Below are 22,994 nucleotides of genomic sequence, written 5' to 3'. Positions count from 1 at the left end.
GGAAGGAGGGGCTGCGGAAATAGATCTCCTCAGGGACCTGGTAGGGGCCTACCTAGTTAGGGAAGGGAGGAGGTGAGGCTTCAAATATACTCAAGTGTTTCCCCAAAATACCCGCGCACTCAAGAGTGATCAAATGATCATATATGCTACCATCTTTTTTTTTTTAAGATTTATTTGACAGAGAGAGACAAAGCGAGAGAGGGAACACAAGCAGGGGGAGTGCGAGAGGGAGAAGCAGGGAGCCTGATGGGGGGCTCGATCCCAGAATCTTGGGATCATGACCAAGCCGAAGGCAGATGCTTTACAACTGAGCCACCCAGGCGCTGCTATGCTACCATCTTGTTTGGCATCATTTCCAAGTAAAATAAAGACCACACTTAAGAAATATTAGCCATTATTTTATGCAGACAAAAGAGGTGGGGGTAGTGAAGGATATAATCTATACATCTTTTTTTTTTTTTTCAGGGTAATTTAGAATTATCTATACAGTTTAAATTTTTCATTCTCCTTGACCTAGAAATTCTAATGGTAAGAATCTTTGTTAAAAACTCTCTTTAGGGGCGCCTGGGTGGCTCAGTTGGTTAAGCAACTGCCTCGGCTGGGGTCATGATCCTGGAGTTCCCAGATCAAGTCCCACATCGGGCTCCCTGCTCAGCAGGGAGTCTGTTTCTCCCTCTGACCTTCCCCCCCCCATGCTCTCTCTATCTCATTCTCTCTCTCAAATACATAAAATCTTAAAAAAAAAAAAGCTCTCTTTACAGGAGTACCTGGGTCATTCAGTCGGTTGAACACAGACTTGATTTTGGCTCAGATCATTATCTCAGGGTTGTGAGACTGAGCCCAGTCAGGCTCCACACCCACTGGGGAGTCGCCTGAGATTCTCTCTCTCCCTCTCCACCTGCCCAGCCCCCCATGTGCTCTCACTCGGGCTCTCTAAAATAAATCTGAAAAAAAAAAAAAAACTACTCCATATAAACCATAGAAAATTTGGTAATGTTTTTATTTTTTTGAAGATTTATATTATTCTAGAGAGAGCCAGGGGAGGGGCAGAGGGAGAGGGAGAGAGAGAATTTCAAGCATACTCCCCAGAGGGTGGAGCTAGAGGCAGGAATGATCCTAGGACCCTGAGATACTGACCTGAGCAGAAATTCAGAGTCTGCCGCTTAACCAACTGGGCCACCCAGGCACCCCAAGTAATTTTTTTAAATTAGGAATAACCTGAATGTACATCAGCAGGCAAATAGTGTGGTAAATTAAACACATCTCTTCAACAGAACAAGCAGTCTGTGGCCATTAAAAAGCCAATTATAAAACTACCAGTATTTTTTTAATGACTTTTTGAAAAGATGAAATATTCATCTCCACACAGTATTTATATAATCCCCTTATCGTAAAAATTCATACACATAGGTATTTCAAGATTTTGAATGGGTTAAAACATAATGTTAAGAATATTGGGACTTTGGGCTTAGAGATGGAGAGAATCTTTACTGAGTATATATCCACTAGATTCGAATTCAAAGATAAACAGCATCAAATATACTGCCTCATCCACTGCCACAGCTCCTCAAACGAGGGAACTCTAAAATGCAAGTCCTCCTCTCCAGACTGCTTTTCCCTTATTCTCTCTAATCCAGCATCAGCATTACACAATAAATCAAGAACGGAGATGTGAGTTATCTGGACTGTAGATCACTGGAGGTTGATGTGAAAAACATCAGGGATCAACCCAAAACATAACCTATGTGTTATCTTCACATTCACCACCAGAAAATATAAAACTGCAAGTCTATAAAGTGCTTATATGCAGAGAAACATGGTTCTGCAGAGGGCCAGAAATTGGAGAACCTGGCCTAGTGAGGGAAAGCCTCACTGAAGAGATGACAATTGAAGATGATGGATGGAGTGACCAGAATATGAAGGGATGGGGAATTCTTTATTCACAAGGACTAAGAATACATTTTATTATTACCTCTTTTTCTGCTTTGACCTTTTATAATCTGTTATTAAGTCTCTCCGATCACAATGAAAACACTTTGGGGTGACAGTTCTTTAGAACCATATTTCCCTTCAGTGACAAAACAGATTTGATTAGCCCATTAATATATTCATTCACTTTTGAATCTAAATATAATTACGTTCCTTTTTTTTCCCTATGTGCTGGGAAATATAAAATCATGAAAACCAGCACTCTCCAGTATAACCTTCTGGTGTAATGGAAATCATGACAGAGATTCATTCAGTGTCACACCTTTTTTGCTCATTGTCTCTGCTGTCCATTTCTACAGCCACTAGTCACATGTGACTGTTGAGCAATTAAAATGTGGTTAGTGTGACTGAGGCAATGATTTTTCATCTTTCTGGTTTTGATTTTTTTTAAACATAAAAAGTTAATTAAAAAATACATTAAAATTTAAGTAAAGCCACTAAACTTAGGGAATTTATAATCTTAAGGAGATAAGAAATAGGCATTTTAAAAATAAGTTTGTGTTACAGTGCTCAACAAGCATAAGTCTTTCCCCCATCCCCCCAAATAATATACTCCTTCAACAATATATTGTCCTATTTCCTTGAACCAATGACTCATATCCATCTCACTTAATATAGATATTTACATTCTCTCACTAGAATAGCTGGTGTGTAAATGTATCACTTAAAGATAATCCATGGGGCACCTGGCTGGCTCAGTCAGTAGAGCATGCCACTCTTGATCTTAGGTTCATGAGTTCTACCCCATGTTGGGTGGAGCCCCCACTTAAAAAATGTTAAAGATAATCCAGTTACCTCAATGCTGTGTCCAGGAGACCATGGGCTTATTCTGTTTTGGTCACCACTGTATCCTCACTTCTTCAAACAGGACCCAGTACAAAGGAAGTATTTGACAAATACTTGGTAAATGAATGAACTGACTCAATCTAAAGCTGCAATTTCATAAGTGCCCCTAAGAGTTTTTAGCAGACATCCCAGTTCCTAATTAATCCTTCACCTTGGCCTGCAGAGACTGAATTGATATACACATGCTCCATATCCCACCCACCCAAGGTTAGCCCTTTCCTGATTTTTCTTTCATAGCAGCATTCCAGATACAAATTTTCTTGTATGTTTTTAAAATTCACCTACTTACTTCCTCTACTTAGTTGAACTCAGACTTCCTTTATGCCTTTAACAGATATAAAAGAGAAATTGATATGTATGTATTTGGGTTAACATCAGATTACGCCTGTGTATCAATGCATATTTTTAATAGGATGAGGAGATCAGGCTTTCCCAGCCTCAGCATTTATATAGTTCCTCTCAGTATATACTTTTCAGCCATACTATGACCTAGAAATTTTTCCTCAACCCTTCTCCACATAGAAGGTCTCTGAGCTTTCTCCTACTGGTTTTCTGCAACATAAAATAAGACATAATTGACCACTGAAGGCATAACTACATTCATTGCATTCATAAGGTTTCTGTCCTGTGTAAATCCTCTGTTGTCTCCTGAGGGTGCACATCTGGCTGCAGGCTGTCCCACTATGACCACATTCCTATTTGCTAAGAGCCCACTGATGTTTAGTGGCGTCTGACAAGCCACAGAAGGCACTTCCATAGTCACTGTATTGACAAGGTCTTTCTCCTGCATGGCACCACTAGTCTGTGATGAGCTGTGATTCTCTGAGGGAGGACTTTCCATTTTGACCGAATCTCCACATTTCTCTCTTGTGTGTATTCTCTTATGTTTAACAAGGCAAGACATGTAGGCAAAAGCTTTCCCACACTCATTACAGATATAGGGTCTTTCACCTGTGTGAGTTCTCTGATGGACAATAAGCTTTTGCTTTGTGGTAAAGGCTTTCCCACATTCACTGCATTCAAAGGGTTTCTCTCCCGTGTGAATTCTTTGATGTTTAATGAGACCTGACTTCTGGGAACAGGATTTTCCACATTCACTGCACACAAAGGGAGTCTTTCCTGTGTGAAATCTTTGATGTGCTATCAGGCATGTCTTCTGGATGAAGCCTTTCCCACACTCATTGCATATGTAAGGTTTCTCTCCAGTATGGATTCGCTGATGTACAATAAGATTTCCCTTCTGGATGAAGCCTTTTCCACATTCATTGCATATATATGGTTTCTCTCCTGTATGTGTTTTCTGATGTATATTGAGCCGCGATTTCTTCAGGAAGGCTTTGCCACATTCAGTGCATTCATAAGGTTTTTCTCCTGTATGTGTTCTCTGGTGTTCAGTGAGCATGAACTTTCTGGAGAATGCTTTCCCACACAGGCTACACCTGTGGGGTTTCTCTCCTGTATGAATGATCTGGTGATCAGTGAGCCAGGACTTCTTGATGAAGGCTTTCCCACATTCACTGCATACATGAGGCTTGTCTGTTTTTTGCGTTTTCTGATGCTTGATGAATTGGGACTTAGTACTAATGAGTTTTCTGCTTTCAGGGAATTTAATTTTGGGATGAAACTGTTCATTATTAGCATGTAGAAAGGATTTTCCATCTCCAGTAAGATCTTCAGGGTTCTTTATTTCATAGCTTCTGCTCTCGTGAAGTAAAGTTAAGTTTGGTTTCATAGTTTTTCCATGTAAGTCACACATATCATGATTTTGCCTTAACACGAAATGAGCTGTGCTCTGATGAACGTTATTTTCAAATGTCTTATGTTTGTGCCATCGTTCTAAGCTATTCTCCATGATTTCATTTTGTAAGTGCTCTGGCAAATAGTCATCAAGTTTCCAGGTTTCTAGAAAGGAAAAGAATAACAAATTCATTTATCATCTTGATTTGGACGAAAAACAATTAAAAGACTCCCTTGATGTCATATGTCTATTTGGTGATGACTCTATGAAATTAGTATCAATACAACTCCTGCATATCAGATAAAACAATAATATAAGTAACCCAAAAGATAAAAGTAGCATAAAAACAAGGTTGGATCATTCATAATAAATAAATACAGATTTGACTGATTTCTAAATGAGGCCTCGAAAAACATGCAGCGCCTGTGAAATACATGCAATTTCCCATGAGCAGCAGACCACAGGTTGGAGGGCCACCTCATCCACACTGGTGAGAAACAGACTCATTCATGTCACAAATCCTTACTGAGGACTACTGTGCACAGGACATGGTGGTGCTCATGCTGGGGGGACACAGAGAGTCCTCATGTTCAGGGAGCCTACACTGCAGTTTGGTAAAGGGACACAAGGAAGACAGCTGCATGTTGTGAAAACTGGTGTGAAGGAGCAATGGAGATGGAGAGAGATGCAGGAAATCAGGTGACACTGTGGAGGAAGACAGGCCTCCCTGGAGGATTCATTGTCTCAGTCAGCCTTGGGGAGCAACAATAATGATACAGGCTGGGCTCCAAGCACATGTCACCTACAACACCCAAAAGGGAACTCCTGGTTTCCCATCCCAAATCTCCTCCTCCACATCTCGCCTCCGTCACAGTGAATGATGACACCTCCGCTCTTCCCTTTAATCCGGAGAGAACTTCTCAGCACCTCCTGTCATCTGTGTCTCACTCACTCATAACCAGAACCAGACCAACACCAACGCCTTCCACCCTCCTGGAAGCCAGTCATTTTCTCAATCTACAGAGGCAGCCTCCTACTTGGCTTTCCTGTTCCTGCCCGGCCAGCTCCTGTCTGCTTTCTAGACAACAGCCAAAGTGATCCTGCCAAACATAAATTATATTGTGTCAAGCCTCCTCCACTCCAAACTCCCCAATGTTTTCTCATCTCATGAGGAATAAAATCAAGGTCTTCCCATGTCCATGAAAGACCCTTATGTGACCTGCTACCCCAACCCCCAGCCACTACCCCGTTGACCTTCTTTCCAGTCTTGCTCTGTCTACTCTTCGTAAATTCTGCAGACCATACTCCTGCCTCAGGCCTTTGAGTTTCCAGTTTTACTTGGGAACATTCCTTACCCAGGGAGCCTACTCACATCCCTCATCTACCTGCTCAAGTGTATATTAACACGGATTTCCTATTCCTCAGATCACAGGCAAGGCCAAGCACTCATTATTCAGTCATGCTGTTTTAATGTTCCTTACAGCTGTTTTCACCCCCAGAGCCTTACCTTCAACTTCCATCCATTCCTTCCTCTCACAAAGCCCATATTTACTTAAATGTCGAATCTCATCTGCCCTCTGTAATGACTACATCCAGAACGTGACCAACACTTCCCTTCCACCCATACCGAAGCCAACCAATCTGTCATCTGTTGTGCAACAGCCTCCTATATGGCACCCTGCCCACTACTGTCTATTGTCTATATAACAACCAGAGGGATTCTTTGAACACGTAATTATTTCCTGTTGTTCCAGTACTCAAGAACTGCTCATATTTTCTCATCTTACTAGAAATAAAATCATGACTCCTTGAAATGGATTACTTGAATGATCTTACTCTCCCTTCCCCCTGCTGTTACTGCCTCTTTGATCTTATTTCCATCATGTTCATGACAGCACACTCCACTCTGTCCACACAGCTCCTTAATGTTTCTCAAACACATTCCTGCTTTGGGCTTTTAAATTTGCTTTGCTCTCTGCTTGGAACACTCCCAATCCAGCAGCCTGCTAATTTCCCTCACCTCTTGGCTCTAAGGCACCTTATCAGAGGGGTGTTCCATTCCTAAAGAGGAGACCAAGCCCCTACTATTCTGTTATAGTGACTAAATTTTTATCACAGTACTTTTCACCCTCTACACATACTATTTATTTGTTTACTTTAATTTTTTTAAACCTTCTCTTAGAATGAAAGCTCTTGGTCTACTTGTATGCATTTTCTTACTGCTCCTACCCTCAAGCATACACTGCTATCAAAAAATAATTTTTTAAAGGAATGAATGAAGGAAGCAATCACATGTACAGAACACAGTGGGGAGAGTGTAGGAGAGATGAAGAAACTCTTTTTGTGTGAGCAAGATAATATACTATGGAGATCACAGAAAGAATTTCATGTCATGTGACAGGTAATGTGGTTAACTGGGACTTAATGTCATCAGAATATGATGGAAAAAATATAAAAGTTTCAGGGAGGGGTGCCTGGGTGGCTCAGTCGGTTAAGCGACTGCCTTCGGCTCAGGTCATGATCCTGGAGTCCCGGGATCGAGTCCCGCATCGGGCTCCCTGCTCAGCAGGGAGTCTGCCTCTCCCTCTGACCTTCTTCCCTCTCATGCTCTCTCTCTACCATTCTCTCTCTCTCTCAATAAATAAATTAAAAAAAAAATCTTTAAAAGTTTCAGGGAAATGAACCCAACAGTGTAACACCTACAATGAATGAGAAGAAAGTTCAAAATTAGTAGGGATTAAGGTAGGGATGAGTTATGATCTGACTTAGGTTAGAATGGAGAATGGAGGATGCTAAAATATCTTTTTAGCTAAAATTCATGAACAAGAGACTCCTTTAAAGAAGAGAGCTCTGCATATATGGAACATTTGAGATAATGTCTGGATGGCCAAGATGTAAGATGCACAGGAGTATAGAGAACCTAAACTTACAGAGGTTTTCTGGGAGGGAAGAGGATGAGAGTTCCTTGTACTTATTGGGAACTCGGGAGAGTTGCCAAGGGGATGAGTGAATTATACAGAACTAAAGTCTGGTGGATCACTTTGAGGAGATGTCAGTTTGAGAGTCTCCTGTAGGGAACAGAAGAAGCTTAGCTTATTAAAGAAACTTTGAGGCGCTTAGTTGGCCCAGTGAGAGGAGCATGTGACTCTTGATCTGAGGTTGTGAGTGGGAGTCCCACACTGGGTGTAGAGATTACTTAAATAAATAAAACAAGAGAGGGAGGGAGGGAGGGAGGGAGGGAGGGAGGGAGGAAGGAAGGAAGGAAGGAAGGAAGGAAGAAAGGAAGGAAGGAAGGAAGGAAGGAAGGAAGGAAAAAAGATTTGAAAGGTTAGGAGACCAGATGAGAAAATGGAAAACAGAACCTCTGGAGGACCTCAAAGTGAGGACAAGGGCCCAGTGAAGATCAGTTTACTTTGGGGGCACAGCATCCAGGATGGGGAGGAGGTTAGGAAGGAAAAATCAACATTACCAATGGGACAGAAAGGTGCAGTACTTAGAAGACAGTGAGGAATTCAAAGTTTTCTGTTTGGGGAGAGGCCTCTGGACAGTGGACTTTTATGGCAAGGAAGGTAGAAGAGTATGAAGAAGAAGGGAAAGATCTGAGAATCCTAAGAAAAAGAGAACTATGCAAATAAGCAAAAAAAAATAAGATGTACGTAAAATAAAAATGGAATAGATCCCAGAATAGGTAAAAGGTACATTTTTCTCTAAATTCCTATGAAGAAAAAGAGGTCACACATCAGGAGAGAGATGCAGGAAGGCACTACCTACCTAGCCTCCAACCCTCTCACAGCTGTGCCTCGTATCTGACCAACTAGAATATGATTTCCACACTCTGGCCCCCTCCTGGTTCTCTGACTCACCTGAATGGGATTGACAGGGGATGTCATCTTCCACTGTCCATGTTGGTTCTCCTTGATCCAACTTGGAGAGCACATCTTGCTTGCTGGTGTGAAAACCTGTTTGTGGGAAATGATAGAAGACAGAAGAAGGCTTGGGGTCTGGGAAGCCACAGAAATGTTATAGTTAAGGACAAAACAATTTTCACATTATAAAGGAAAAACATACTGCACTGTGTGTCTCCTCTACTGTTGACACTCTACTATAGTACTTTACTTCTGACACGTGCTACATGGGGTTTTCACACACCAAGGAATTCCCGTAACACCAGAGGACACTGACTGGGTGTCCAACAATTTAACTCAATTCTGACATTCTCCACCTCGTGATGGCTTCAGATCCCACAGGTTAGGAGTTCATTCCCACAAGACTGCACACCCTCTCCACTTCCCAGAGACTTCCCCAATCGCAAGTCCAAATTATTTCCTGGGCTTCTGATAGAATATGTATGGATCAGATGTTCCCATGGCCCCTTTTCAGAGCCAATTAATTTGCTGGAGCAACTCACAGAACTCAGTAAAAGTTTCCTTATTACATTACTGGTTTATTATAAACTCAGGCACAGCCCAGTGGAAGAGATACATAGTACAAGGTATGTGGGAAGGGTGTGGAGCTTCCATGCCCTCTCTGAGCACTTTTCCCACACCTCCTTTTGTTCACCAATTCAAAAGGTCTCTAAAACTGTCCTTTTGGTTTTTATGGAGATTTCATTAAGTAGGTATGATTAATTAAATCAAATCATTAGCCTTTGGTGACAGATTCAAACTCCAGCTCTTGTCTCCTCCCCAGAGGTGAGATGGAACTGAAAGTTCCAACCCTCTAATGATGGTCGCTTCCCCTGGCAACCAGACCCCCTCCTTAGGTTATATAGTGGCTTTCCAAAAATCACCTCTTTAACATAACTCAAATGTGCTTGAAAGCGTCTTGTTATATAAATAACAAAAGACACCCATTTTACCTTTATCCTCTTATAACTTAGGAAATCACAACTGTTATAGGACCTCTGTGCCAAAATTCGGGATGAAGACCAAAAATACATATATTTCACATGTATATATATATACATCATCATATATACATATCACACATATGTACAAAGTAATGGCTTGCACTCAGGAGAAGGGAGAATATACCCATGTCTCTGGAGCCAGGGAGGAGACTGAGAATCTCACTTCAGGGCAACACAGGCACTACAGAGCTTTAAGAAGCTGAGAAAGGAAAGGCCACTGATGGGGACCCTCTAAGTGACACTAGGGAGTTGTCCTCACCCACTGACACCAGGTTTCTATAGTTCTCCAACATCACGTCCCGGTACAGGTCCTTCTGAGCGGGGGCCAGGAGCTGCCACTCCTCCCAGGTGAAGTCCACAGCCACATCATCAAATGTCAGGGATTCCTGTTATAACAGTGTTTTCTAATGAAGTGATATCCTTTTGATGACACAGAAGAAATGTTAAAATTTTTCTGCTTATTTCCACTCTATAGGCTGTATCTAGATATCTAATGGGGTTTTTATTTTGACACATTGTGGAAGAAGCAAATGCCTAATTAAATATTCTGTAATTGTGCACAGTCATCCATCCATTCATCCAATAAGAAGTTTCTATAACACGTAAAAGTTCAATTTTCTTGTTAACGTAGAAACACCACCCATATGCATATGACAGACAAAAGATATATGTATGTATATTTTTCAGACTAATGTAACTGATTTCTTACAGGCCTCTACAACTCTGTTAGGGAACAAAGGAAAGAATAAAACTGAAAGTCACCTGGGCCTGGGTCATTTGTTCTGCTCTCTGAAAACAGCTGGCGGTGGGCAAGCTCTGCCTTGTGTCTTCTGGATCTACTTTTAGTTTCTCTTCAGAAATCTCAGTCTCCGTCAGGCGTGCCCCCATAAAAACTGACACCACATCTTGTAACTTTTTCCTCCTTCACATAATCCTTTTGCTCCTGGGGCATCAGGACCTGTGGGTTGAGGAGACAGTGTGGTCTGAATGGTGCATTTCCTCTGGGTCCAGATGCTGTCACTGCTCCTGAGCACTCACCTTAACACATGCACACATTACTGCTAAGTATCCCTTTATTTGGTGCCCCAGAAGACTTATTTGTCTGACCAATAAAGCCTGAGGTTCTGAATGCAGCGGAGGTTTTCCTTCATTCTGTGATGTGTAAGTGGGGTGAGTGTGACACGAGAAGAGGAAAATGAGATCCACCCCAGCACCATGCCTCGGGGGAAGGGGAATCTCACACAGACCACTTTTATAAAACAGACCACACAGAAGGAGAGGATCGGGGCAGTGTTTTCCTTTAAGCCATGAGTGCTCAGGTACCTCTTCAAAGCTTCTGAACAGTCTGTGAGTACAAGCATTTCAGTTTGAAGGCCAATGTACTGAGCAAGTAAGAGGCATTGTCTTACAAGTTATGTATTATTGCCTCATAATATCTTAGGAAGCTTTAAATGGATAAAGACATAAGTACAGAATATTGTAAATAAATTAGAGTGGTAAATGAAATTGAAGTGTTCTCAGATTCCTGTATCATTGGAGAAGAGTGTAAAAGTACTACTTAATATAAGAATTTGACAAAGGAAGGTTCCATGCTGTATGTTATCTCTAGTGTCATGATGAAAACTAACAACTGTCTTAATATACATATTTTCGTGCTAACAGAAGGGGGAAATATTATGACAAGAAATTCATCCAAAACAAGGCAAAAAAAAAAAAAAAGTAAAGAATAAGGAACTGTTTTTAAACAAAACATACTAAGAATTATATGAAGTATAAAAAAAACAAGGATTTCAGTAAATTAAACACAAACGTCTCAAGATAGTCCGACTGGACTAAAATTTAAAACATAGTAACATGCTATAATAGGTTACATGTCTGAAACAATGATATGGAAAGCTCAGGAACAAAAGATTAGAAAAAGATATACCATGGAAGAGTAACCATACACAATGTGGTGTAACTATATTCTCAGACAAAATGGACCAGAAAGCCCATTATTTCTCTACAGAGAAAGAGAAACAACACTCACTGGTTGAGAGGTTCAATTCACCATATTATAAAAATTGGCAATTTCTATTCACTTAACAATATAGCCTTGACATGTATATAGCAAAAATGGACCAAATGACAAGCATAAATCAATCATTCTAATAGAAGACTTCAAAACACCTCTCCCAGTAACTGACAGAACAGCCTATCAACAGACAAAATCTATCAACAGCATTCTTTTGAGGAACATCAAAAATATCTGGTAAGTAGGAAGAAATATTGAAATCTTAAGACTTAAATAAATAGTAAGATGGACTATGACAATGACTCAGAAAACCAAGCATTTTATAGATGTCATGTCTCCGGGGCGCCTGAGTGGCTCAGTCAGTTAAGCGTCTGCCTTCAGCTCGGGTCATGATCTCGGGGTCCTGAGCCGAAGTCAGACGCTTAACCGACTGAGCCACCCAGGCGCCCCTAAGGTTGTCTTTTAAAAAAATGATGCAGGGACAATCAGATATCCAAGCTGGGGGTGAGGGGACAAGGAGATGGCTGAACCCCACCTCACATCATATACAAAAATCACTGTAGGGGACAGCCATCAATGTTAATGAAAGATGCAAATCAGGGGCGCCTGGGTGGCTCAGTTGTTAAGCGTCTGCCTTCGGCTCAGGTCATGATCCCAGAGTCCTGGGATGGAGCCCCACATTGGCTCCCTGCTCCACGGGAAGTCTGCTTCTCCCTCTCCCACTCCCCCTGCTTGTGTTCCCTCTCTCGCTGTGTCTCTCTCTGTCAAATAAATAAATAAAATCTTAAAAAAAAAGATGCAAATCAATAAATCTTTAAGAATATAGAAAAATCTCTCAACGATATTAGGGTATGGAAAGATATTAAAACAGGCTACATAAACTATACTATAAAGCAAATGATATTCTACTGGAAGAATTATAAATGGTACAACCACTCTGTAAAACATTCTGGCATCACCTATTTTGGTTTAAGTTAAACACACCCTGAGACACAGCAATTTGACTCTGAGATATACATCTAAGCTATACCATCGTTCACACCAAAATAAGGACATATTTGAACCAAAAAACAGACAAGAATTTTCACAGCAGCATTATTTCTAACAATCCAAACTGCAAACAATACGTTTAATTAATAGGAAAACCTGCCAAATACTCAAAACATGAAATGCTATGTAGAAACTACAATATCTTCTTTTTTTCTTTTAATTTTTTTGACAGAGAGAGACACAGTGAGAGAGGGAACACAAGCAGGGGGATTGGGAGAGGGAGAAGCAGGCTTCCCACCGAGCAGGGAGCCCGATGCGGGGCTCGATCCCAGGACCCTGGGATCATGACCTGAGCCGAAGGCAGACGCTTAACAACTAAGCCACCCAGGCGCCACAGAAACTACAACTTCTACCCAGCTTGCAAGCTAAGAATGCTTTCCGTGTTTTTAAAGGATTGTACTACAAAAACATAGAAGCATAAGTGAGAGAATTTCTGTGGCATGCAACTCCTAAAATATTTACTGTGTATTCACAGAATATGCCTGACTCTTATTGCAGACCAAAAACAAATACACCTATGTGCAAAAACGTGAATCACTCTTAAAAATATTGAGCAAAAGCAGCCTCACATTTAAAGATGCATGAAGTATAATTACAATGACACACAGAAATAGGCACAACTAGATAAAATATGATTAGGAATGATTTTTTAAAATGATAAAACTATAGAGAAAAGCCTTAAAGTGCTTGATATCAACAGCAGGACGGTAATTACCTTTGGGTGTGAGGATGCAATAGAATCGGGAAGAGGCTCACAGCACATCACTGGGTGCTGGCAGCATTCTGTTTCTTGACCTGGGCAATGATGGCTTTATGTAAATATACATTACTTTTATACAGATCAACTTGTAGATCTTTTAAACTAACAAATAAACAGAAATGCTCAACAACACCAAAAGCCTGTTCTTTAAAAATACCAATACGGGGAAGGAAAAGATGGTGGAGTAGGGGACCCTACTCCAACCAGTCCCCGGATGTGAACCAGACCACTGTGAACACCCACAAAATCAGCCTGAGATGTAAGAAGATATATCTGGATCTCTACAGAGTATCACAGGCGGTTGGTTTCAAGGTACGAAGTGGGGAGAGAGCCATGGGGATCCTGCACCCCCAGTTCCCAAAGCCTCCCACGCTGGGGACGGGGCACAGACTCGCAGACCAATAGCGGCAGGGAAAGGACTTTAGGGCAGCCCCCCAGACTGAAACCAGAGCAGCAGGGCCCCGCGTGCACACTGGGGGGTGGCTGGTGGTTTTAGAAGCACAAAGGGCAGAGATGTGCCCCCGAGCCCCAATCTGGAGGCGAGGTCTGGGAGCCCTGCTGAGGGGCACACAACCCAGGACGCTGCAGTTTATAGCAGCACAGACAGAAACAGAGAGAGTGTGGCCTGGAAAGCTCACTAAAGAACAGACTGCAATCTCTCTGTTCTGAGGTAGAGGACTGGAAACTATCTCTTCCGCTCTCTCAGAAGAGACGCAGAAAGCCGCCAGGGAAAGCTGCCAGAGAACAAAAGCCCCCCAAAACCGGTTTTCACTGAGCCAATCCCCCCCCACACACACACAGGAGGCAGGGCAACTCTGCCCAAACAGGGTTGCCTGAGTAACAGCATGACAGGCCTCTCCCCCAGAAGACAGGCTGGGAGAACAAGAGGCCAACAACCCTAAAACAGGTGCATCTTGCTTGGGTTGTGGTCAATAAGATGGACTCCATACATTCCCTCAACCACTCCTCAACAGAATGACTAGGAGGAGGAACCCCCAAAATAGGAAAGACTCAGAGATTGTGACTTCTGCCACAGATTTACAAATGGATACAGATATAACCAAGATGTCAGAAATGGAATTCAGGATAGCAGTTGTGAAGACAATAGCTAGAATGGAGAAATCGATTAATGGCAACACAGAGTGTCTAAGGGCAGAAATGAAAGCTGAACTGGCATAGTTTAAAAATGCTATCAATGAGATCCAATCTAATCTAGATAATCTAACAGCTAGGGTAAGCGAGGCAGAAGAACGATTTAGTGATCTAGAAGACCAATTGATAGACAAGAAGAATAAAGAGGAGGCCAGGGAGAAACAGCTCAAAATCCATGAAAACAGAATCAGAGAAAGAAGTGACACCATGAAACGTTCCAATGTCAGAATTATTGGGATCCTTGAGGGGGTGGAGAGAGAGAGGACTAGAAGATATATTTGAGCAAATCATAGCTGAGAACATCCCTAATCTGGGGAATGAAACAAACACTGGTGTCTTAGAAGCAGAGAAGACGCCTCCCAAGATCAAGGAAAACAGGCCAATGGCCTGGCATGAAATAGTAAAACTCGCAATTCTTAGAATCAAGGAAACCATCCTAAGGGCAGTTAGGGGGAAGAGATTACTTATGTGCAGAGGGAGGAACATCAAAATAACATCAGACCTATCCACAGAGACCTGGCAAGCCAGAAACGGCTGGCAAGACATATTCAGGGTACTAAACGAGAAGAACATGCAGCCAAGAATACTTTATCCAGCAAGGCTGTCATTTAGAATGGATGGAGAGATGCAGAGCTTCCAAGACCAGCAGAAACTGAAAGAATATGTGACCACTAAGCCGGCCCTGCAAGAAATATTAAGGGGTGTTCAATAAAAGGAGAAAGACCTCAAGAGTCATACAGAACATAAATTTACAGAGACAATCTACAGAAACAAGGACTTCACAGGCAACATGATGACAATAAATTCATATCTTTCAATAATCACTCTCAACGTGAACAGCCTAAATGCTCCCATAAAATGGCACAGGGTTGCAGACTGGATAAAAAGACAGGACCCATCCATATGCTGTCTACAAGAGACTCATTTTGAACCTAAAGATATATCCAGACTGAAAGTGAAGGGATGGAGATCCATCTTCAATGCCAACAGACCTCGAAAGAAAGCTGGGGTAGCAATTCTTATATCAGAAAATTAGATTTTAAGCTAAAGACTGTATTTAGAGACACAGAAGGACACTATATCACTCTTAAAGGGTCCATCCAACAAGAAGATCTAACAATTGTAAATATCTACGCCTCCAACATGGGAGCAGCCAACTACATAAGCCAACTGTTAACCAAAATAAAGAGTCATATTGATAATAATATGTTAATTGTAGGAGACCTCAATACTCCACTCTCAGCAACAGACAGATCATCTAAGCAGAAAATCAACAAAGAAACAAGAGCTTTGAATGACACACTGACCTCATAGGTATATACAGAACATTCCACCCTAAAACAATAGAATACTCATTCTTCTCGAGCACATACAGAACTTTCTCCAGAATAGACCACATACTGGGTCACAAATCAAGTCTCAACCAAAAGATTGAGATTATTCTCTGCATATCCTCAGACCATAATGCTTTAAAACTGGAACTGAATCACAAGAAAAAATTTGGAAGAAATTCAAACACTTGGAAGCTAAAGACAACTCTGCTCAAGAATGTTTGGGTCAACCAGGAAAGCAAAGACGAACTTAAAACAATTCATGCAAACCAATGAGAACGAAAACACATTGGTCCAAAACCTATGGGATACTGCAAAGGCGGTCCTAAGGGGGATATATATATATAGCCATCCAAGCCTCACTCAAAAAATTAGAAAAATCCCAAATTCACCAACTAACTTTACACCTTAAAGAGCTAGAGAAAAAGTAACAAACAATGCCTAAGCCACGCATTAGAAGAGAAATAATTAAGATTAGAGCAGAGATCAATGAATTATAAACCAGAAACAAAGTAGATCAGATCAACAAAACTAGAAGCTGGTTCTTTGAAAGAATTAATAAGATCAATAAACCACTGGCCAGAATTAGCCAGAAGAAAAGAGAAAGGACCCAAATTAATAAAATTATGAATGAAAGGGCAGTGATCACGAATAACACCAAGGAAATAGAAACAATTATTAGAAATTATTATCAACAACTATATGCCAATAAATTAATCAATGTGGAAGAAATGGATGTCTTTCTGGAAACCTATAAACTGCCAAGACTGAAATAGGAAGAAATTGACAACATGAATAGGCCAATAACCAGTAAAGAGATTGAAGCAGTGATCAAAAACCTCCCAATAAACAAGAGTCCAGGGCCTGATGGATTCCCTGGTGAATTCTACCAAACATTCAAAGAAGAAATAATACCTATTCTCCTGAAGCTGTTTCAAAAAATAGAAACAGAAAGAAAGCTTCCAGACTCATTTTATGGGGCCAGCATTACCTTAATCCCCAAACCAGGCAAAGACCCCATCAAAAAGGAGAATTTCGCACTGATATCCCTGATGAATATGGATTCCAAAATTCTCCAGAAAATTCTAGCTAATAGGATCCAACAATACATTAAAAGGATCATCCACCACTTACAAGTGGGATTTATCCCCAGGATGCAAGGGTGGTTCAACATTGGCAAATCAATCAATGTGATAGAACACATTAATAAGAGGAGAGAGAATAACCATATGGTCCTCTCAATTGATGCAGAAAAAGCATTTGACAAAATACAGCATCCTTTCCCGATTAAAACTTTTCAGAGTATAGGGATAGAGGGAACATTCCTCAAGTTCATAAAATCCATCTATGAAAAACCCACAGCGAATATCATCCTCAATGGGGAAAAGCTGAGAGCCTTTCACTTAAGATCAAGAACACTTCAAGGATGCCCACTCTCGCCACTATTGTTCAACATAGTACTAGAAGTCCTAGCAACAGACAAACAGACAACAAAAAGAAATTAAAGGTATTCAAATTGGCAAAGAAGAAGTCAAACTCTCTCTCTTCGCAGATGACATGGTACTTTATATGGAAAATCCGAAAGATTCCACCCCCAAATTACTAGAACTCATACAGCAATTCAGTAATGTGGCAAGATACAAAATCAATGCACAGAAATCAGTTGCTTTCTTATATACTAACAATGCAACTGTAGAAAGAGAAATTAGAGAAACGATTCCATTTACAATAGCACCACAAACCGTAAGATACCTCGGAATAAACCTAACCAAAGAGGTAAAGGATCTATACTCTAGGAACTACAGAATACTCATGAAAGAAATTGAAGAAGACACAAAAAGATGGAAAAACATTCCATGCTCATGGATAGGAAGAATAAACATTGTTAAAACGTCTATGCTACCCAGAGCAATCTAGACCTTCAGTGCCAACCCGATCAAAATTCCAATGACATTTTCCAAAGTGCTGGAACAAACAATCCTAAAATTCGTATGGAATCAGAAAAGACCCTGAATCGCCAAGGAAATGTTGAAAAAGAAAAACAAAGATGGGGGCATCATGTTGCCCAATTTCAAGCTATATTACAAAGCAGTGATCACCAAGACAGCATGGTACTGGCACAAAAACAGACATACAGACCAATGGAACAGAATAGAGAGCCCAGATATGGACCCTCAACTCTACAGTCAAATAATCTTCAACAAAGCAGGAAAAAATACGCAATGGAAAAAAGACAGTCTCTTCCTATGCTGGGAAAACTGGACAGCCACATGCAGAAGAATGAAACTTGACCATTCTCTAACACCCTACACAAAGATAAACTCAAAATGGATGAAAGACCTCAATGTGAGACGGGAATCCATCAAAATCCTAGAGGAGAACATAGGCAGTAACCTCTTCGACATCAGCCACAGCAACTTCTTTTAAGATACATATCCAAAGGCTAGTGAAACAAAAGCAAAAATGAACTTTTGGGACTTCATCAAGATAGAAAGCTTCTGCACAGCAAAGGAACCAGTCAACAAAACAAAGAGGCAACCCACAGAATGGGAGAAGATATTTGCAAATGACACTACAGATAAAAGGCTGGTATCCATGATCTATAAAGAACTTCTCAAACTCAACATCCAAAAAACAAATAATCAAGTGAAAAAATGGGCAGAAGACATGAACAGACATTTCTCCAAAGGAGACATACAAATGGCTAACAGACACATGATAAAATGTTCATCAACATTAGCCATCAGGGAAATTCAAATTAAAACCACACTGAGATACCACCTTATACCAGTTAGAATGGCAAAAATTGACAAGGCAAGAAACCACAAATGTTGGAGAGTTTGTGGAGAAAGGGGAACCCTCTTACACTGTTGGTGGGAATGCAAGTTGGTACAGCCACTTTGGAAAACAGTGTGGAGGTGCCTCAGAAAATTAAAAATAGAGCTACCCTACGACCCAGCAATTGCACTACTGGGTATTTACCCCAAAGACACAGATGTACTGAAAAGAAGGGCCATATGCACCCCAATGTTCATAGCAGCAATGTCCGCAATAGCCAAACTGTGGAAAGAGCCAAGATGCCCTTCAACAGATGAATGGATAAAGAAGATGTGGTCCGTATATACAATGGAATATTACTCAGCCGTCAGAAAGGATGAATACCCAACTTTTGCATCTACATGGATGGGACTGGAGGAGATGATGCTAAGTGAAATAAGTCAAGCAGAGAAAGTCAATTATCATATGATTTCACTTATTTGTGGAACATAAGGAATAGCAAGGAGGACATTAGGAGAAGGAAGGGAAAAATGAAGGGGGGGAATCGGAGGGGGAGATGAACCGTGAGAGACTATGGACTCTGAGGAACAAACTGAGGGTTCTAGAGGGGAGGGGGGTGGGGGGATGGGTTAGCCCAGTGACGGGTATTAAGGAGGGCACGTACTGCATGGAGCACTGGGTGTTATACGAAAACAATGAATCATGGATCACTACATCAAAAACTAATGATGTATTGTATGGTGAGTAACATAACATAATAAAATTAAATTAAAAAACAACAACAAAAAATTTTTTAAAATTAAGATTACATTGAGGCAGAAAAAAATAAAAAAATAAAATTATTTTGATTCAGTTAAAAAAAAAACAACACTGAGACACCACCTTACACCAGTTAGAATGGCAAAAATTGACAAGGCAAGAAAACACAAATGTTGGAGAGGTTGTGGAGAAAGGGGAACCCTCTTACACTGTGGTGGGAATGCAAATTGGTACAGTCACTTTGGAAAACAGTGTGGAGGTGCCTCAAAAAATTAAAAATAGAGCTCCCCTATGACCCAGCAATTGCACTCCTGGGTATTTACCCCAAAGATACAGATGTAGTGAAAAGAAGGGTCATATGCACCCCAATGTTCCTAGCAGCAATGTCCGCAATAGCCAAACTGTGGAAAGAGCCAAGATGCCCTTCAACAGATGAATGGATAAAGAAGATGTGGTCCATGTATACAATGGAATATTACTCAGCCATCAGAAAGGATGAATACCCAACTTTTACATCAACATGGATGGGACTGGAGGAGATTATGCTAAGTGAAATAAGTCAAGCAGAGAAAGTCAATTATCATGTGGTTTCACTTATCTGTGGAACATAAGGAACAGCACGGAGGACATTAGGAGAAGGAAGGGAAAAATGAAGGGGTGGAAATCGGAGGGAGAGATGAACCGTGAGAGACGATGGACTCTTGAGAAACAAACTGAGGTTTTTTAGAGGGGAGAGGGGTAGGGGGATGGGTTAGCCTGGAGATGGGTATTAAGGAGGCCAAGTACTGCATGGTGCACTGGGTGGTATACGAAAACAATGAATCGTGGATCACTACATCAAAAACTAATGATGTATTGTATGGTGACTAACATAACATTATAAAATTAAGTTAAATTAAAAAATAAAGACACAAAAAATAAAAATAAAAATACCAATAAAACATACCCATTTGTAGTGAAAAGGATAACTCAGATAAAATAGACATTTTTTTTGTCTTGAAAAAAATACTGTGAACATTTTTGGGTCACTAAGTTTGAAATGCTGGATGAAATCATAATTTTATGATCTAAACGTCCTGGAAACATGTTAATTCCAGACAATATAGCAGGCGAATTTTATGGGTAAGCAACTGGACACATACGTATGTCCACTACCACCTAATTGCTGAGTGGACCCAATACACTGAGATAAGAATAAATTATAAACATTGGAAACTGGAATGAAAATTAAGGTTATACTCAGACAATATCATCATGGACACGGAAAAAGAGATTCAAGGAATTAACTAATATAAAAGAAAAAATGCTCCTCCAGAAACCACTAAGCAGATTTTCGCATACAGCTGGCTAGAACTGCACCATATAATATACTAAGCTCATTTCACAGAAATTCAGTCATTAGCAATGGGAACTGGAATCACCATCAATGACTAAGACCAACCAGTACTTACTAATAAACCGAGATATAGGTGACCTTGCAAGAGGGATGGATACTAAACAAAATGGAGATTCTGTTAGCAAAGAATAAAGTGTGAATGTATGTCAGGCAAGGAAGCACCAGTGTTCGCCGCTTCTATGTATTAAGAGGTGAGTGCAGGCGTTGACAAACATTTTCTGCAAAGGGATAGATATTACACATTTTCAACTTTAAGATCCCTGGCACAAGGACTCAGTTCTTCCTTTTCCCCGGGAAAGCTAACATAGACGACGTCTAACAGACGGGAAAGCTGCCACAGACGACGCCTAACAGACGGGGGAGAGGGGTGGCGGTTTAGTCCCTCGGTCTGCAGTTAGTCAACCCCTGGACAAAAGACTTTAAAAAACAAACAAACAAAAAACAGAGGGTTTCGAACTAATGTTCTGGGCTCTGCAGCCTTCTGTCCCAACAGCCGAGGTTGGAACCTCAACCCAAACTCCAGCCCCGGGTCCTCGGCGTCCAAAGCTTCGGCCCTCACATGCATCTCTCTGTACCAGACACTGATTACACACGCCCTTATTAATCCGAAACCCGAGCCAGACACCCCGATGTAATGAGCATCCACCCGGGCCCCAATATCACTGGGCCCCAAATTAAATCTCCCACCGGAACCAGACACTGCGATCAACGTCAAGGATCCACATCGCCTGCACCACCGACAAGCGGACGGATGGGCAGAACCCCAACCTCTCGACAGCGCGGACACAGTGGTTGAGCTCTGTAGACCCTTCACCGTCTTAATCACCCCCAAAGTACCCTAACCACAGACAGGTGAGTCACAGACTCCCAGCCGGTTCCTTTCAAATACCCCTACTTTTGCGCTCGGCCCAATCGATCCCCGCCAATAATTCCACAGGCTCACCCTACTCCACTTCCACCCTGTGGACATCACGTCATCCTGTGAGAAACAAACCTCCTACGGGACAAAATATAAAGTAAAAACCAGAAAATCTTCAAGGGATTAAAAAAAAACACACGGGACCTGATTTTCTCCAGACCAAAAGGAGAGTCTAAACCTAACACTTCCGCGAACTGCTTCTACTCCTCGGAACGTCGCCCAAACTTTTCGTCAACCTACGGCGGCCGAGGAGGACCCGAAGCCTTTGAAGAATGGTGAACCACAGCTGGCCGTATTTCCAGGGAGGCAATATGTCCGCGCCCGTTCGTTGTGGCTGTGGGGGCGGCCATGTTGGGACACCTGCCGTACACAAGGCAAAGGGGCGGGTTTGCGGCCACAAGCCAGGGAGGGCCGAGATTGTGAAAAGCCGTTCATATCTCATCCTCAACGTTTCCGCAGGTGCGGAAGATGGGTAGATTTACAGAGACTCAAGCTCTTGGAGGCAAAAATGGTGTGGGCTAAATCGTGTTCGCGGGCTGGACAGGAAGTAACAAGGTCAGGGTGTATATTATCCACTCTGTATTTTTAAAAAGGAAGTTTCAAAACAGTCAATAGAAGTTCAGGTGTGGATACTGCAGCAGAGAAGAAACTTCTGGAGAGAAAAAGTAATACATCTGGTAAACGGACACCCACGGAAAGCTTCTGGTGAAAAATTGCTTGCAGGAAGCGGTTTTTAAGAACAGAAAGATTTTGGGCAACTAGTACAGTGTTGTTGCGGGACTGTTGAGCACAGTGGTCAGGAAAGAATTCTTGAGAGGTACTCTGGTGCAACTTAGTAAGTTTATTTAAGTAGCCAGGGACAGGACCCCACCGTGGAAGGAGCTGCACTTTTGCTGTATGAAACTGATGGTTATATACTTAGTGCTCAAGGACGGGGGGACATGCCGGGAGTATTAGATCATTAATGTTTTCTTTGAATTTCTACTCCTAAAACTACATTTGCAGGATTTCGCTGGTGTCTATATTTCAGTTTGATATTAACTATGGATGAGATTTACAGGCAGTCATGAGGCCGTTGAAGAATGTAGCAACCAGCACATACTTGATTCTTACTGAAACAGTGCAGGTCAGCCTTCTGGGCTAAAGGTGAATGATTTTGTGCTTCTTTCCCTCATGGGTGTGAGATTGGCCATCACCAACTAAAGGAAAGAGCAGCTGGGACGAACCTACATTGGGACTGGGATTGGGGCCTCAGGGAAAGTCCACTAAAAGTGAGGCCATCAAGCGTCTGGAGCCAATGAGAAAGGTACAACCACAATTGACAGTCCAAAAATATTAAGGTCAATAGCTTTT

At 41.5% G+C, this 22,994-nt stretch overlaps 1 protein-coding gene across 1 annotated transcript; it reads right to left on the bottom strand.

Annotated features, from left to right (window-relative positions):
- Window positions 1–1,305: 1,305 nt before the first annotated feature.
- On the bottom strand, window positions 1,306–21,844 carry ZNF350 (zinc finger protein 350). The gene is made up of 6 exons (XM_028091386.2): window positions 21,666–21,844; window positions 13,262–13,341; window positions 10,245–10,440; window positions 9,742–9,868; window positions 8,437–8,532; window positions 1,306–4,737 (listed from the first exon to the last, which is right to left on the bottom strand). The coding sequence occupies exons 3-6, from the start codon at window positions 10,368–10,370 to the stop codon at window positions 3,377–3,379; spliced, it is 1,710 nt and encodes a 569-aa protein (XP_027947187.1). The 5' UTR covers window positions 10,371–10,440; window positions 13,262–13,341; window positions 21,666–21,844; the 3' UTR covers window positions 1,306–3,376.
- Between the last annotated feature and the right edge of the window lie 1,150 nt (window positions 21,845–22,994).

Source organism: Eumetopias jubatus, unplaced genomic scaffold (genome assembly GCF_037043125.1).
Source record: "Eumetopias jubatus isolate StellerSeaLion01/CBP00866 unplaced genomic scaffold, mEumJub1_p1.0 scaffold_10, whole genome shotgun sequence".
NCBI lineage: Eukaryota > Metazoa > Chordata > Mammalia > Carnivora > Otariidae > Eumetopias > Eumetopias jubatus.
Note: the sequence above shows the minus strand (reverse complement) of the source record. Positions and strands in the feature narration are given on the sequence as shown.

Excerpts from the sequence above, each read along its gene's own strand:
- ZNF350 (XM_028091386.2), bottom strand. The coding sequence starts at position 10,370 with ATGGGGGCACGCCTGACGGAGACTGAGATTTCTGAAGAGAAACTAAAA. Across the intron at positions 9,869-10,244 it reads AACAAATGACCCAGGCCCAG|GAATCCCTGACATTTGATGA; the intron begins GTGACTTTCAGT and ends CTGTTATAACAG. Across the intron at positions 4,738-8,436 it reads CCCCTGTCAATCCCATTCAG|AAACCTGGAAACTTGATGAC; the intron begins GTGAGTCAGAGA and ends TTTCCTTTCTAG.